General features: G+C 36.9%; 2 protein-coding genes across 3 annotated transcripts; one reads left to right on the forward strand and one right to left on the reverse strand.

Moving 5' to 3' along the window:
• The first annotated feature begins 51 nt into the window (after nucleotides 1-51).
• On the forward strand, nucleotides 52-10,198 carry LOC144973344 (uncharacterized). Of its 2 annotated transcripts, none has more exons than XM_078915649.1 (2): nucleotides 52-185; nucleotides 9,408-10,198. In XM_078915649.1, the coding sequence occupies exon 2, from the start codon at nucleotides 9,455-9,457 to the stop codon at nucleotides 10,172-10,174; it is 720 nt and encodes a 239-aa protein (XP_078771775.1). In that variant the 5' UTR covers nucleotides 52-185; nucleotides 9,408-9,454; the 3' UTR covers nucleotides 10,175-10,198. The 2 variants fall into 2 exon arrangements, with proteins under 2 accessions (XP_078771775.1, XP_078771776.1); XM_078915650.1 differs by having other exon boundaries at nucleotides 56-164.
• On the reverse strand, nucleotides 3,964-6,840 carry LOC144973346 (uncharacterized). The gene is made up of 3 exons (XM_078915651.1): nucleotides 6,581-6,840; nucleotides 5,882-6,029; nucleotides 3,964-4,848 (listed from the first exon to the last, which is right to left on the reverse strand). The coding sequence occupies exons 1-3, from the start codon at nucleotides 6,695-6,697 to the stop codon at nucleotides 4,712-4,714; spliced, it is 402 nt and encodes a 133-aa protein (XP_078771777.1). The 5' UTR covers nucleotides 6,698-6,840; the 3' UTR covers nucleotides 3,964-4,711.
• Nucleotides 10,199-15,680: the final 5,482 nt, after the last annotated feature.

Below are 15,680 nucleotides of genomic sequence, written 5' to 3' on the forward strand. Positions count from 1 at the left end.
ATCGGAAACGGAAACGTCTTCTTTTTCTTTCGAAATCGTTGACCTCTGAAAGTGAAAGTAGGTATCAGTATCAAGAGAGAGAGAGAGAGAGAGAGAGAGAGAGAGAGAGCAATGGTTCTGTCAACTTGTAAACTTCCAATTCTAGGCTGTGATAGATTAAATATGTAAGTTCACTATAGCTACAGGTATGCTATATTTTTCCTGTTCGTATTATTTTCCTCCATTCTCATTCATAATTATCGAGGAATGTGTATCTAGTCTAGTGTAAGTGTAAGTGAATGATGATCAAGACTAAAACTTCTTATTAATAAAGTTAAAGTAAAGACTAAGACTCGTCGAGACCCTATTCTAAATCTAGATAGTAATACCAATAAAACTAGAGTTAGAGGCAAATGAGTTAGGAAGGAATAGGCGCGTAGGCGGAGGGGAAGATAGTCAAGTGCTAAACAAAAACAAACGAACAGTACACAATTAGTTGATCTTTCCACGAAGGCTGTCATTATTCTCCGCCGGGCGGAAAATAGTCCTTCTTTTTATTTTCCGCCGGGCGGAGAATAACAAATTTGCTTATTTTCCGCCGGGTTTTTCAAGTTGATCTTTGAGACTTAGCGGACTCCCATATTCTGACCTTCGTGGTGTAGTGTAAATAATCTGGTCGTTATTTGCCCCCCCCCCCCCCCCCCTCCCTCGTTATTATTAGGGAATCAGTGGGTGATAGCGGTGGCGGTAGACGGTAGGAAATCAGTGGGTGATAGCGGTGGCGGTAGACGGTAGAGAATCAGTGGGTAATTAATTAGTAGATTTGAGACACACTTCAAGTTCAAGCTTGCCGGACTAAAATATTGGAGAATGAAGGGAGTTGACTTAACTTTGCTCTTTCTCACTGCTAGTTGTGTGATTAGTTCTCACTAGTGTTGCTCAATCAGACTACAAACGTTTGTGGGGAAGATTTTATGTCACTGATTATTGTGATAAGTTTATGTTGTTGTTGTTGTAAGTGTTTTGTTATGGTATGACTGTCGTGTCTCGATCAGGCTGTTGTGAGTAATCTTCATGTTGTGTTTGTTCACTGTCTCCCGCGTAAACGTGACGTCATCGTGTCTATCCTATAAAAGCTTGTGACACCCTTCATTCTTTTCTCTTCGACACCAAGCCTAATTCTATATCTACTATTTTGCCTATCGTTTGTATCTGACAGATCCGATCCGCCATACTATGTTTTAGAATTAGACTGTACTGGGACGATTCCCGATGTGCTTTTAGAGCATTTTTAACCGCCCATATATGTCCTCTACATATATGGAGAACGCCCACTTCGGTGGAGACTTTTTCTGAACTTTTTCCTTATTTTACATATCGTGAACGAGATTGGGAAATCCGTTCACGACACGTTAAAAAAGGTTACACCTCGTCTGTACTGTGATGGGAACAAATAACCACTATGTGTCTATAGCGCTGGTGGTAGGGCCTCAGTGGGTACTCTACTGTGTGTCAAATACCCCCCCCCTCCCCATCATGGTAAGGATGCAGTGGCCTTTAGTAATAGAGCAGGCGGTAGGGACTCAGTGGCTAATATTATTGATAGGATGGTGGCTAATAGAACTGGTGGTAGTAGAGACTCATTGGCTAATACTAATAGAGCTGATGGTAAGGTCTCAGTGGACAATAGAGCTGGTAACAGGGACTCAGTGGCGAATAGGGCTGGTGGTAAGGACTCAGTCGCTAATAGAGCTGGTAGTAGGGACTCAGTGGACAATAGGGCTGGTGGTAGTGGTAGGGACTCAGTGGCTAATAGAGCTGGCGGTAGTGACTCAGTGGCTAATAGTAATAGTAATAGAGCTGATGGTAAGGACTCAATGGCTAATAGGGCTGGAGGTAGGTAAATAACTAAGTATTTGTTGCAATTCAATATTCTTTATTGATCAACAATACAGAAACAGGCTTAACTTAATATAGTACCTGTAAATAAACCCAAATATAATAGAACAGTTAGAATATCCTCAAGTAGGGACTCATTGGCTAATAATAGAGCTGATGATAAGGATCCAGTGGCTAATAGGGCTGGCTGTAGGGGCTCAGTGGACAATACCTGTGGTGGGGACCAGTCGCAGTGACTAATACTGTAATGGCAGTTTTTTCTTTTGCATCGCTTGCGGCCGCGTTGCTGGCCGCAAAAAAAAAAACAAAAAAAACATGGCAAAAAAAAATCCCTGATTTGCATTGCGGCCGCAAACTTTGCAATGTTTTGCACAAAAAAAAAAAACTAAAATAAAATAAATAAATAAATTTTAAAATATTTAGTGGGGACCAGTGATGACAATCTGGGATTTTAGGATTTCTTCATAAATGTTCCGTTGTTTTTGTCAAGTCAAACATTTTCCGCTAAGTGGTAGTTCAGGGGGGGAAAAACAATATGCCTTCTATCATTTTTGACACCTCTGCCCAGTTGCATGAATTTTGGCGACACTCCCTTATATATGACGTTAGTCTAGACACACTGGCGTCAAATGTAAAAAGTAGCAGAAGACACGTGGTGGCCATAGATGAGAAGATGATCGAAATCGAAAGGGAAAGGGATGGAGCAAATGGGTGTAAATATTTGTGTACTTTTTAGCTGTAGCATGATAGTACATTTGACGATTTTATAAGTTTTATAAGCGTCTTTTAAAAATTTTTCTTCTTTTTAATTTTGTTTTTGTTTGATTGTTCTGAATTTGTTAATAGAATTCATTACAACTTGTGTCTAATTATAACACAATTTAAAAAATAAAATAAAAAATCAATTCACTAAGTATTCTTGCATTCTCTCTCTCTCTTTCTCATGTCTATATTTGTCTCTCAGCCACCCTTCCTCTATCTTCATTTTGTGTTTATAGATATTTGGTAATAGAGAGATAATATGTACATAATAGTAAGTTAGGCTGATCGATTTAAGAAATGATTGTTTAAATTTAAAGGCTAATTTAAATTTGCTCTGTAGATGGAATATGTTTTGCAATTGATTAAAGATTCTTATATCATCACAAGGTTGCAATAATACAGACACAAGTCGGGTTTGTTATGTAAAAACAATACCTCCTTGTTTTTGGCCAAAAATTTCCGCAATTTTTTTCATTAATGTTCCATTGTTATTGTCATGTCAAACCTTTTCTGCTAAGTGGTAGTTCATGAAAAAAAAATATGCCTTCTATCATTTTTTGACACCTCTATTCAGTTGCATGAATTTTGGTGACACTCCTTTATTTATGACGTTAGTCTAGACACACTGGCGCCAAATGTCGAGAGTAGCACAAGACACATGGTGGCCATGAATGAGAAGATGATCGAAAGGGAAGGGATGGAGCAAATGGGTGTAAATATTTATGTACCTTTTAGCTGTAGCATGATAGTACATTTGGCGGTTTTATAAGCCTGTCCTTTTTTTTTTTTCTTCCTTTTTCATTATTTTGTTTGATTGTTCTGAATTTGTTAATAGTATTCATTCAATACAACTTGTGCCTAATTATAAAACAATTTTTTAAAAATAAATTCATCAATTCTCCCTCTCTCTTTCATATCCATATTTAAATGTCTTCAATGACACAGACAATATAGGCTAAAATGAGACCAACCCCACCCACCCCACAAAAAAAATAATTTCCGACACTGATGCACCGAAAACCAACGAAATCTTCCAAATTTACACACAATGTTCCCTACAAGAGCTACATCACGATGGAAAGGCTTAGCAAGTCTTGAAAAATATATTTAAAGAATTGTTTTTCGATTACGATTGAAAATTTGGCATGGAATGACAAGAAAAAATCCAATTTAAAAATTCATAAAACTACTAAATTTTAGTTTAGCCCAAAACCAAATCCATCATGATGCAATACCCATCATACGAAAGATTCTGACCAAATTTGGTATACAATCTGATGGGAAACAATCCAGCTATGAATGTCAGAAAATCTGAAAATGATATTTTGAGAAAAAAACAAAATGTCTTTATTAATTTGATAAACAAGCTAATTTTGCAGACAACGTCCATCAAAATTTCAAAGTATAATCAATATGGAACAAGAGAATAGTCAAATTTTGTAAATTGATCAATTTCTGAAAAAAAAAAAATTGTCTAGAAAGAAATGCTGTACAATATTTTTTTTATTTCGGCTGAAATTGTGGTGCGGATCGACAGGAAAAAAATTAATTTTTAAAATTCAAAAAACGTCTAAATTTTAATTTACCCCAAAATGTTTCCATCATGATGCAAAACACATCATAAAAAAGATTCTGAATAAATTTGAAAATAATCTAAAGGAAAATGACATATATGGTTCTTAGAAAATCAGAAAATGACACAAAACGGAAATTTGAGAAAACACTTATTTGACATAAGCTGATCCATAAAATTTTCAAAATAATGACTATCATAGGACAAGAAAACACGAAAATTGTGTAGATTGATTTGTCTAAAAAATGTATAAATGATTCGCTAACCCATTCCCTAAGAAAATAAATGCTGAAAAATTTAAACATTATTGTGGTCAAATATGATTTATATCTTACGAATTCATCACTGTAATCACAAAAACTAATATGATATGACGCACTACCCTCATGTTTTTATTGTTTAAAATGCTGCTTGTGAGATAAGTATCTAATCAATTTGAACTACAAAGTCAAATCTATTTGAGACAAAAAAAAACCCAGGTAAATGGCGAAAATAGATTTAGCTCCAAATCAAACGCAATTTGCTTTCGCAAACTCCCAGAAAATTATTTTTCTTTCGGCTCAATACAGGAAAATTCAACACCACTTGTTTGCAACCACTTTGTCTGATGTTCCACAAAGATGGTTGATCTTGCTCTGGTTTGAAAAATGGAAATAGAAAAGAGGCATTTCGTTAGCAATTTTTGGAAAGGTCTATATAATCAAAATCATTGTCATAAATTGAATTTGTCAAAGACATACCAATTTATTTTAAATGGCCATCATTTTCACCATCACCAACACAGTTGAAATTTCATTGGCTTTACCATACAGGACAAAACTCTTGACAACAAACTATCATTTAGATTAACGAGCATTTATACTTGAGCATGCAAATCTCGAAATCACGGAAATCTCAAACTTGGTACAATTCCCAGTTTTAATCCCTTTATTTCGTTCATATAGTGGACACTCCCTTGCGATCTGTTGAATTTTTTCCCCCACTAATTGATTGTGTTGAACTGACAGAGAAAAGGAAATTGCAGTCTCACTATCGACTCTCTACAGAGTTCATAATAATGGGGAGTTATCATTATAATTATAATACGAATTTTATTAAGACCACCCACATTTACCTCCCTCAAATCCTGTGTAAAATACTCAAATTGGAAAACTCAAAAACACGGAAATCTCGAACAAACCGGCATGGTCCCGACTTGTTTGAAATTCCCATGCTCGAGCGTACTGTATTGATCACCAATAACAGAGATGCCAACCTAGCCTTTTGAAAACCCATATTTTCAAGACCAAAAACCTGTATTTTTGGACAAAAACCTGTATTTACTGCGCTGTGCAGAAATCGATATCAACCCGAAAAGGTCGAATCGGACTTCGTTAACTTGTACTCGAAAAAGGGCAGTGAATTACTCATAGTTAATAGCAGTAGGCTGGGCAAGATTTGCAAAATTCAGTATCGATAATGAAAGCTCTTCTGCATGAAAACACTTTTCATGTTGTGATCGTAATTAAGTGGATTTTTCACTTCAACCAAATCCCGTATTTTTCATGATAAAACCGTATGCCCGTACTTCGGAAGAAAAACCGTACAGAACACGGGAAACCTGTACTGGTTGGCATCTCTGCAATAAAAATGTAAGGCGCTATATGAAGATTTCAAAACATTACTAACCAGTTTCAAAAAGTGCATGCAGATACTCTGCTCTGCTGGCACAGATGATGGTTTGATGATTAATAAGATTGCCACAACACATCTTGAGCCAGCTATCTTTCTTGATTGTCAGGACACCAGTACCGTCAACTGGACTCTTTGATGTTAGCTGTCAATGAAAAAAAAAAAATTAAATTCACTGCAGTGAAAATGGCACATACCAATGTCATTGTTTAAGTTAATAATAATAATAATAATAATAATAAATAGATAAATAAATAAATAAATTTGTTAAAAAAGTAATGGTTAAAATGATATCGTTTTTCATTACAGTACTGTATATCTTATATCATTGTCATTATCATCATCATGAGGCATCTCAATTTCACTCCAAAGTTCTAAAAATTGTGTCACCGCTTCCACTGCTGCTGAAAACTGCCCAGTTGTTACAGTTACAATTACAATGCACACAGTTACACTTACACAGTATTAGAAGTAAAATCAACGAAGGATTAATCCATAAAGATCACATTGGAATGTAGAACACATGGCACACGTGACAGTCGGCAAGGCGTGTTGTTATTACAATACAATTACATTCTCATTCATTCATCTATCTCCTCATTCATATCGCCATCGGCATTGCTCGACATACACTTCACTGTCCTGAGTCCGAGCCTTGTTAAAAAAAAAACAAAAAGAAAAAAGTCAAATTCTTACCTCTACAGAATCCTGACGAATAAAAATGGTATCAGTCTCAGTCTGCAATTGGTTAACTGCATTTTTGCAATTGTTGATAAGATGAAAAAGTGCTTGGAAATCAAGAGTCACAATCATTGACAATCGAACAAAACAATCATGGCTTCGCGACTTCGCGGTTGGCGCCACGGTCGACCGGATGTGACCTTTGACACGACCGGGGGTCACAAGACCCTAGGATAAGCCCGGCGGAGAATAAGAAAAAAAGGTTATTTTCCGCCCGGCGGAAAATACTCACTCCCTTCCACGAAATATCAAGGCTTTGTTGGTGATAGTGATATCCACAGAGCTGCCTGTCCAAACTTCTAGTTTCCCAGGGAAAAATAGAAAAATCCACTTTAAGTACAGTTTTAGAAATAAATACTTTGCCCTTAGCACGATCCAAAAATGCTCCTAAGGCCTGAATATATTCTGAGGACCTAAACTTTCCTTTTCAACAAGATTTATTGAGTCAAAGAGGTGAATGCAGTTCTGTAGCTGGAGCCCAATATTCGTATTTCTACGAATTTGTCATGGTTCTAGGTCTGTTACTATGCTCTGGCTTCAGCTGCAATTCTGTGATTGTGACCAACTCGCCTCAAAACGATATTATGGCGGGATGATTAAGATGCTCAAAATTGAATTGATATCCACAAGGATGCCATTTACTTTTACTGGCTCAAGCCGGAAAACTGGCATTTTGAAATTTTCAGGCTGAACTTCTTGGTGAGTTGATTTTTTTGAAAGATGAAAGCATTATAGTTGTTTAAAGGCAACTGTTAAGGGGAAGCTCGATGAACATTTATCCTTTTCTATGATTTAGGGCTGATAGCATTTGATGAAGAGAAGCTTTGTACGAAATATTTTCATACATATTCCATATATTAGAAAAATTATCAGGCTTTTAAATTTTTTTTCGCAAAGGGCATCCCTGTATCTAGAATATCAGACGCATTGAGTTTATGATTAATTATTATATACTTTATTTAGGAGAATGAAACAATATTTTAGAGTGCTAAATACCAATAGTTCATATTTTTTTATCAAAATTCAATTTGACGTTTTAGCATTTGATTCACCCCAACATGATACCGTTTTGAGACGATGTGTCATGAATGAGCTTTCCTCTGTGCATAGTTGAGTCCTTGGAAAAGACTCTTTACTCACATTCTCTCACCATACTCAGGTGTAAAATGGGTACCTGGCCGTTTACAGCGTTGTCTCTGTCCGAAACAAAATTTGATATCGCCTAACAGGCTTCATGTCACATCCTACATGTTACCTGTTGCTGTTGGTCAGGGACCCCTTGTAAAGCGATTTGATAATGTTTAGTGGATATTGCTCTATATAAAGGGTCAATTTAAATGCCACGTGCCATGATTGGTTTGACGGTAAATGAATGTTGTAAGATAGCAACCCCCCCCCCCCTCCCATCACACACACACAAACAGTTTGTATGTCATATATAAATTTATCTCCCTCACCATATGAATGATATAAATAAATAATACAGTTCCCTTTTTTCATCTGCTTGCGGAAATTTGTCTTAGGGTCTATTCTGAGGGAACACTGGAATAACCCAGTTTTCATTCACTCCCTGTGCAGCGCAGTGCCGTAAATTGAACTAAGGAGAAGTGGCTTGCTGAAGGCCACATAACACTATGGATATCGAACTATAGTGGAAACCATTTATAAGAGGCCCGGTTATAACAGGGATCGGGTATAACGGGGATTTTTCAGATCCCTGTTTTTTTACCTCTCTTTGTCTCTATTAAAAATTATCGGTTATAGCATGGCCTCACTTGAACCAAATCGGCTTTAACAGGGACAATGCCTTTTCACACGAGAACAATCAAGAAGGAAAACTGCTAAATTTTAGGCCTTGTCGCACGGTGAGGAACATAGATAACACAGGACTAGATACGACAACAGGGGGATACGTCATCAAAAGTGGCTAGTGAGGGGTCGAGCGCTGCCATTTTATTTTTTATGCAACCAGGGAAGTTGTGCGATTAAATCTATATTAATTATTTTGGTTGAGCTCGATTAACCTTGATTTGTGGACGGAAAATAAAAAAAAAAGGCCAGATTTACGATGATAGACTAAATTAGATATTATATTAAACTACACTTTTACTTGTACATTTTAGGCTTGGCTCCATTGATCGGGTTTATATTCATTTTTAAAAAAATAATTTAAAATGTCCATGTTACATGTTGCTGTTTACCAGGTAAAAAAAGAAGGGAAAAAAAGTAATATCTAGATCTATACATATATTATGATTTACATTGCGCACAGTCCCTGCCGCATGCAGTTTTTTTGGCAAGGGAGGTAATCAATGTATTAGATCACTTGAAAAAGTCAATTAAGTGCTTATTTCCCTTGTATTTCTGATGTAATAGGGATCGGCTATAACAGGACTTTTGCTCTGGTCCCACCATCCCTGTTATATCAGGTTTCCACTGTCGGTATCTTTTGGGTGCGTGGCAAAGTCTATACTATCGAGCCTTACTGGCCCCCCCCCCCCCTTCCCATCAAAACGCTATGGTTGGGCAGGGTTTTCTCGAACTACGGTTTCCTACAACATTTTTGCATGTCCCGAGGAGATCGAGCAATCCATGCTGGAGTGTATTTATCAACCAGAGACTAATAATACAGAGGAAAAAGGAAAAGAAAATTTTAAAAAAGAATTGCTCACATGCTATAACTCAGGTTCAGGTACTTTTAATGTACTAAAATTCGGATTTTGTCTGCAATTTTCTTTACATCTTCTTTCTATATTTTATGTGTATTTTTTTCTTTTTGCAGATATTTGGAACTGGCTGGCAAGTGTGAATAAAATTTAGCCCCTCATCATGTCTACCATTTGTTTAGGGAAGACAGTGAGCAATATTCACAGGACTTGCAATGTGAAATGTTTCCCAAGAGTGATGACTTACTGCTTGAATGATACAACTACAGACAATAGAGAAAGATACAATGGACTGTTTGTTCACAGAACATCTCAGCTGTATTATCATAGATTGTTTTCAAGTAAACACGTAAAAGAAATAAGAAAACAAGACATAGAGAAACCTGCCTATCTTGAACTGTATCTTTTAGAAAAGATTCGTTTTATTCGACTGCTGGGACGTTTTTCAAAGTATTCTTGTCTTTCTCTGATACTCGGAGCCCCTTTATGCATTTTGTCAACGTCATTAAACGCCATGCCCTTGGAAACATCCAAATTTATTATTTCAAATTTAGGATTCTACAGTGCGATTTTCTGTGGACAAAGTTTTATCTTTTCATCCAGGATTATTGGGAAGATAATGGTCAGCGAAGATGAACAAACGATCAAACTTTCTCACGTGTCTCTATTCGGTAATCGGAAAGATGTTTATGTAAAACCATCGGATATTGTGCCTTTACAGGATGTCCAGTCGGCATTCTCAAATAAAAAGATGGTCATGGTTAACTTGAAGAACTCCAAACGTTTTATATTTTTACCAGGATTGGGAACTGCCTTTACAAACTTTGAAGCCATTGAGATGATTTTTAGTGGTAGTAACAACGTGAGAGAAGATAAGGAATAAACACGGTTGTCTGTATTAAAGGTGCTTGAAGATTTTTTGGTTTATTCTTTCCTTAAATAAGGACTAGGGTGATGTTTTCTTTTATAACGAGTGCAATGTACCTACTTGTGTGGCTAAGTGGTTGTGTGGTAGGAATGACATTCGCTTTCGGATCAGAAGACTCCGGGTTCGAGCCCTGCTCTGAGTGGCGCATAGTTGAGTCCTTGGTACAGTAATCATTACTTACATTCTCTCATTGTACTCAGGTGTAAAATGAGTACCTGGTCGTTAACAGCGTTGTCTCTGAATGAAAAAATTGTAATAACGCCTCACAGGCGTCATGTCTCATCCAATATGTTATGTGTTGCTGTTAGCCAAGGACCCTTTTTAAACGGCTTTGAGCACATTTAGAGGATATTATGTTGTGCTCAAATTTTTTTTTTTTTTACTTACTACTGAACTGTAATATTCAGGTTCAGACCCCACTATACCTCTGTTTTGTCGACTACAAAAAAGCTTTTGATAGAGTACGCCACGAAGAAATACCAAAACAACTGCACTCCATTGGCGCTGATGAGAAAGACCTCAGACTCATGCAAACATTATACTACACCCAGCAGGCATCTATCAAAATCGGAAACTCTACAGGAAATTCCATTCCTATTAAGAAAGGAGTCCGTCAAGGGTGTGTTGCCTCACCAGATCTGTTTAATCTATACCAAGAAACAATCATGAGGGGCATAAATAATATGGAGGGAATAAAAGTGGGAGGTCACAACATAAATAATATAAGATACGCAGACGATACGGTACTCATTGCAACATCAGAAATCCAACTTCAAAAGATTGTTGACAAAGTGGTAGTAGATAGTGAAGCCAAGGGAATGGAAGTGAATATCACCAAAACGGAATGCATGGTAATACAGAAAAACCCCGAAAACAACAACACCTGCAATATAACGATTCACGGCGAGCAACTTACCAACGTAGAAAGTTTTAAATACCTAGGTTCAATAGTGACAACAGATGGAAGATGTAACCGAGACATACGAGCAAGAATAACTCAAGCCAAACAGGCCTTCATGGACCTGGGAAACATTTGAAAAACAAACAGATGTCGTTCGGGATTAGATTCCGAGTCTTGAAGTGCTACGTGTGGCCAATCTTGTTATACGGATGCGAAAGCTGGACTACAAATGCAGAAACACAAAAGAACATTGAAGCTTTTGAAATGTGGTGCTTGAGAAGGATGCAGAGAATATCGTATACTGCACACAAAACGAACGAAGAAGTGCTAAAACAAACATACCAACAAAGGAAACTAATGCCCTTAATAGTGGATCGACAACTATCCTTTTTCGGACACATAGTAAGGAAAGATAAGAATGAATACCTGGCAAGTTGTGGAAAAATACCTGGTAAACGCGCCCGGGGGAGACAAAGAAAAACACTCATAGACCAACTGAAGGGCTTCACCAGCCTAACAATCCAAGAGCTGTTTGAAAAGGCAAGAGACAGGGAGGAATGGAGAGAGATAATTCATGCAGTATCCGAAGCCTGGACCAGGCATGGAACCTAGAAGAAGAAGAAGAACTGTAATATGCATTGAAAAGATGCGTGATATTATTATGCACCTTTGGTTTTTGGGAGAAACCGATTTTACAATAGGGAGTGTAATAAATAGGAAAAGAAAAGCCTTAACCCCCCCCCCCCCCAAAAAAAAAAACAGAAAAAAAAACAAAAAAAAAGCAAACATATACACAAAAACAAAACTAACTGAGGCTTCCCTATTATTTTTATATTATTATTATTATTATTATTATTATATTATTATTATTATTATTATTATTATTATTATTATTATTATTATTATTATTATTATTATTATTATTATTATTATTATATATTATTATTATTATTATTATCATCCTTCGTTAAAAAAGTAGCAGTTTAATAAGAATGTTTTCCCAGGCAGGCATTCTGTTTTACTAAAAATAGATTTTGGCGCGTAATGATCTCCTAATCACAATGATAATTCTTAATGTCAAATCGTTAGATTCAAGAATCAATCATTGAAAAAAAAAAGAATGACAAAGGTTTGATTCGAAGGTTTCAGGGTTCGAGCCCCGCTCTGATCGGTGCATACTTGAGTCCTTGGACTAGACTCTTAACTCACATCATCTCACCGCAACAAAGTCTCGTCCTATAATATATAAAGCGTTGTTTTGGGCTATGGTCCCCTTGTAAAGCGTTTTGAGCACGTTTAGTGGATATTGCTCTTTAAACTTGCTCAAGTTTTTTAAAATTTAAAATTTTTTTTTTTTAGAAATGTTGGGGGTGAGATGAGGTCGATAGGGTTTTAGAATTAAATAAGGATTATCATTTATGTTAGGTGTGTTCTGTCGATTTGTCTTTTTTTTAGTTGATTCATAGAATGCACAACATTAGTACAGTCCACTCCGGATAATCGCAACTCGGTTAATCGCAACATTTCCCAAGAAACGGAATTACATATGTAATTCTATATAAAAGTAACCACTTAATTGCAACAAACTTCGGTTAATCGCAACAAATCTTTGCCCTAAAAAAGTGGTAAATTCAAGAAATCAATCAAACAAAACATCATGATTAAATTTGATTCTGAAAGAAATTGTGAAAAATCGAGAGTGAGCGGATTTAATGCTACAAGTAGTGTGTCAACATTCTATTTGAGACAAAAGAGGGTGGGGCTTTGCAGTATGGGTTTGTGATGTCATCTGTGGCCATTAAATAAGAGACGAGGGGGCTGGGCATAGGTTTTACAACAGATGGACAATGACAGTTGTAAAGAGAGACTGAGCGATATCCTTTGTTTTGGGATTGACAACTGTGCATTGCGACACACGAGTTTGGTAAGAGCTTATTGTCTCTCATCATGGCTAATCTCTTTGACTCTCACAAATGTTGAAATAAAAAAGAGTGAAAGTTAATCCAATCTGAATAAGATGTCGACTTGCACCAAAGCTTTTTTTGCTTGTCGAAATCTATATTGGGATGCCATATAGTTTTTGTTTCAATTAAATTGCTATGTCTGTGGTGGACTAAGAACTTTGTTTACAACAACGTGTTTGAATATAATATATATGTGTAAAATGTTGCAATCGCGGACAGGAAACTCAACTTCGGTTAATTGCAACTTTGGTTAATCGCAACCTTTTCGCTGATCCCAAGGTGTTGCGATTATCCGGAGTGGACGTAGTTACTGTGATAGTTGCAGTGGTGTTATTACTGGTAGTAGTAGTAGTAGTAGTAGTAGTTGTAGTAGTAGTAGTAGTAGTAGAAGTAGTAGTAGTAGTAATAGTAGTAGTAGTAGTAGTAGTAGTAGTAGTAGTAGTGTAGTAGTAGTAGTAGTAGTAGTAGTAGTAGTAGTAGTAAGTAATAGTAGTAGTAGTAATAATAATAATAGTAGTAGTAGTAGTAGTAGTAGTAGTAGTAGTAGTAGTAGTAGTAGTAGTAGTAGTAGTAGTTGTTGTTGTTGTAATAGTAGTAGAGTAGTAGTAGTAGTTGTAGTAGTAGGAGCTGCAGAATGCATACACTCGGTTGATCGATCGCGAAGTCCCAGGTTTGAGAGTTTTTGCCAAGCTGAGAGTTATTTTAATCGACCAAAAACAGAAGGACGAGTTTTCTGACCAACAATTTAAATATCCACGCGTTTTTCGAGAGTATATTATCATTATGAAGTTCAGCTCCTTACCTAAGTAAGAAACATGATCCCATGTTTAGCCAGTCGATAACTATTACTATTATCTCCATGCAAATTCAAACCCATTGTAACGAGACAGACACCTTATCGCTGAGTGAACGATTTCTTGTAAATGTGAAAATGACAGGTGAAGGGATCGAGATTGGATAACATTATGAGAGAAAATAACAGAATGTAAACAAACAAAATATAATTCGAATCTATTTTTGAAAACTTGTACGTGACTGTACAGCCCTAATCTAAAAAACACGTTTCAACAAAATTTGGTCGTATATATACGTCTATAGGTCAAATAAAATGATCCCAACCTTGTAAAAACTCAAATCTGGGGCTTTATGGGACTGTTCGGGTTTGAGAAGATGAGAATAGATCGATATTTGGATGAGTTTTCAGACCCAATTTTTTCCCCCCGATCTACATCAATATAGGTATAGATATCTCCGAAAAAAATCTATTAAATATTATAAACTTAATGTATAAATCACGCGTCAACGTGTTTTTTGTGGGGGTTTTTTTTTTGGTGTCAAAAGGGAAAATTATATCGCGCTGAGGCTATTGATGCTAAAATACTCACAACATCCGCCAGCCTGATTAAACATACCAGCACATAAAACTGTTTAATGCTTAAAGTCTGATTGATATAATTTAGTGAGAACTAATCACTAACAGGCGATCTAAAAGAAGAGCTGAGAGACGTCAACTTCGTTCCTTCTGTTTCTATACGGCGTAGAGGCGCGTCCCTCAGGTGGCAGCGATGAGGGAGTCCTTTCTCAGAGGGTTGCACCGAATAACACAGAAAAATGAGTCATGAACCACCAAAGCCCAAAGGAGGTGACAACTCTTGACTTCAAACTTGGGTTGATTTAACTCGTTAGTCGTGGTATGCTGTGTCAATCTAGGAGATGGACAACTTCGACAACAATCCATAGGTAGACTGGACTCACCAGCGTGGAGAGGCAACTCTTATAGAAAACCTGGCCGTTCAAGTTCGGGTATTCTGCAACTAGCTAACCTTCCATGAAATAACAAAAAAATGAATAAACCTAAAAATTACAACGACGTCCAAATATCACTATTTCGCCCGGGGGCTTGGAAGCAAGACACACCATGGGAGATATATAAGACGTGCTGCAGTGAACGCCAATAGGAAGCTGTCGGACGGAAGACCGACCCTTCTTTCCCCAAAGACCACACCCCCCCCCCTAACTACTTCATCAGAATACACCTACCCATACTGAAGCATCATGGAGTACACGATCCATGAGAGATAATAGAATGTGTGTTCAAATCACAAAGGAAATGAAGAGCTATAACCACAATTTATCGGACTCTGCCTAACGAGATGGAGCATCTTTGGGGAAAAACAATTGGATACAGTAGAAACCCTCCTCTATTCAGGAAATAGAGAATATGATCCTCACAAAGCAGGTGTTGCTATGCTTTTGTCTCGTCAAGCAATGCAAAAATATAAGGCTCATGGAATGGAACTAATGTCTGACCGTACAGACACCTAGATAACCACGCCTCTCGGACAGTCGTCATAGTGTAAACAATGACAGTGATTGGTCAACATAGCGAACTACACAGGTTTTACTATCGATATCATGTGTCTAAATAAAATACTCGCCGTTCTATCGGTTGATCATTAGAATCAACACAGAAAACTATGTGAAAATTTAAACGAATATAATGTGATCGAGTAAATCGTGTGATAACTAGTCACCCATTTGGCATAAAATCAGTATGAGAGAGAGAGAGAGAGAGAGAGAGAGAGAGAGAGAGAGA

The sequence above is a fragment of the Berghia stephanieae genome, chromosome 5, assembly GCF_034508935.2.
Source record: "Berghia stephanieae isolate SIO BIC M18660-M18661 chromosome 5, UCSD_Bste_1.3, whole genome shotgun sequence".
NCBI lineage: Eukaryota > Metazoa > Mollusca > Gastropoda > Nudibranchia > Aeolidiidae > Berghia > Berghia stephanieae.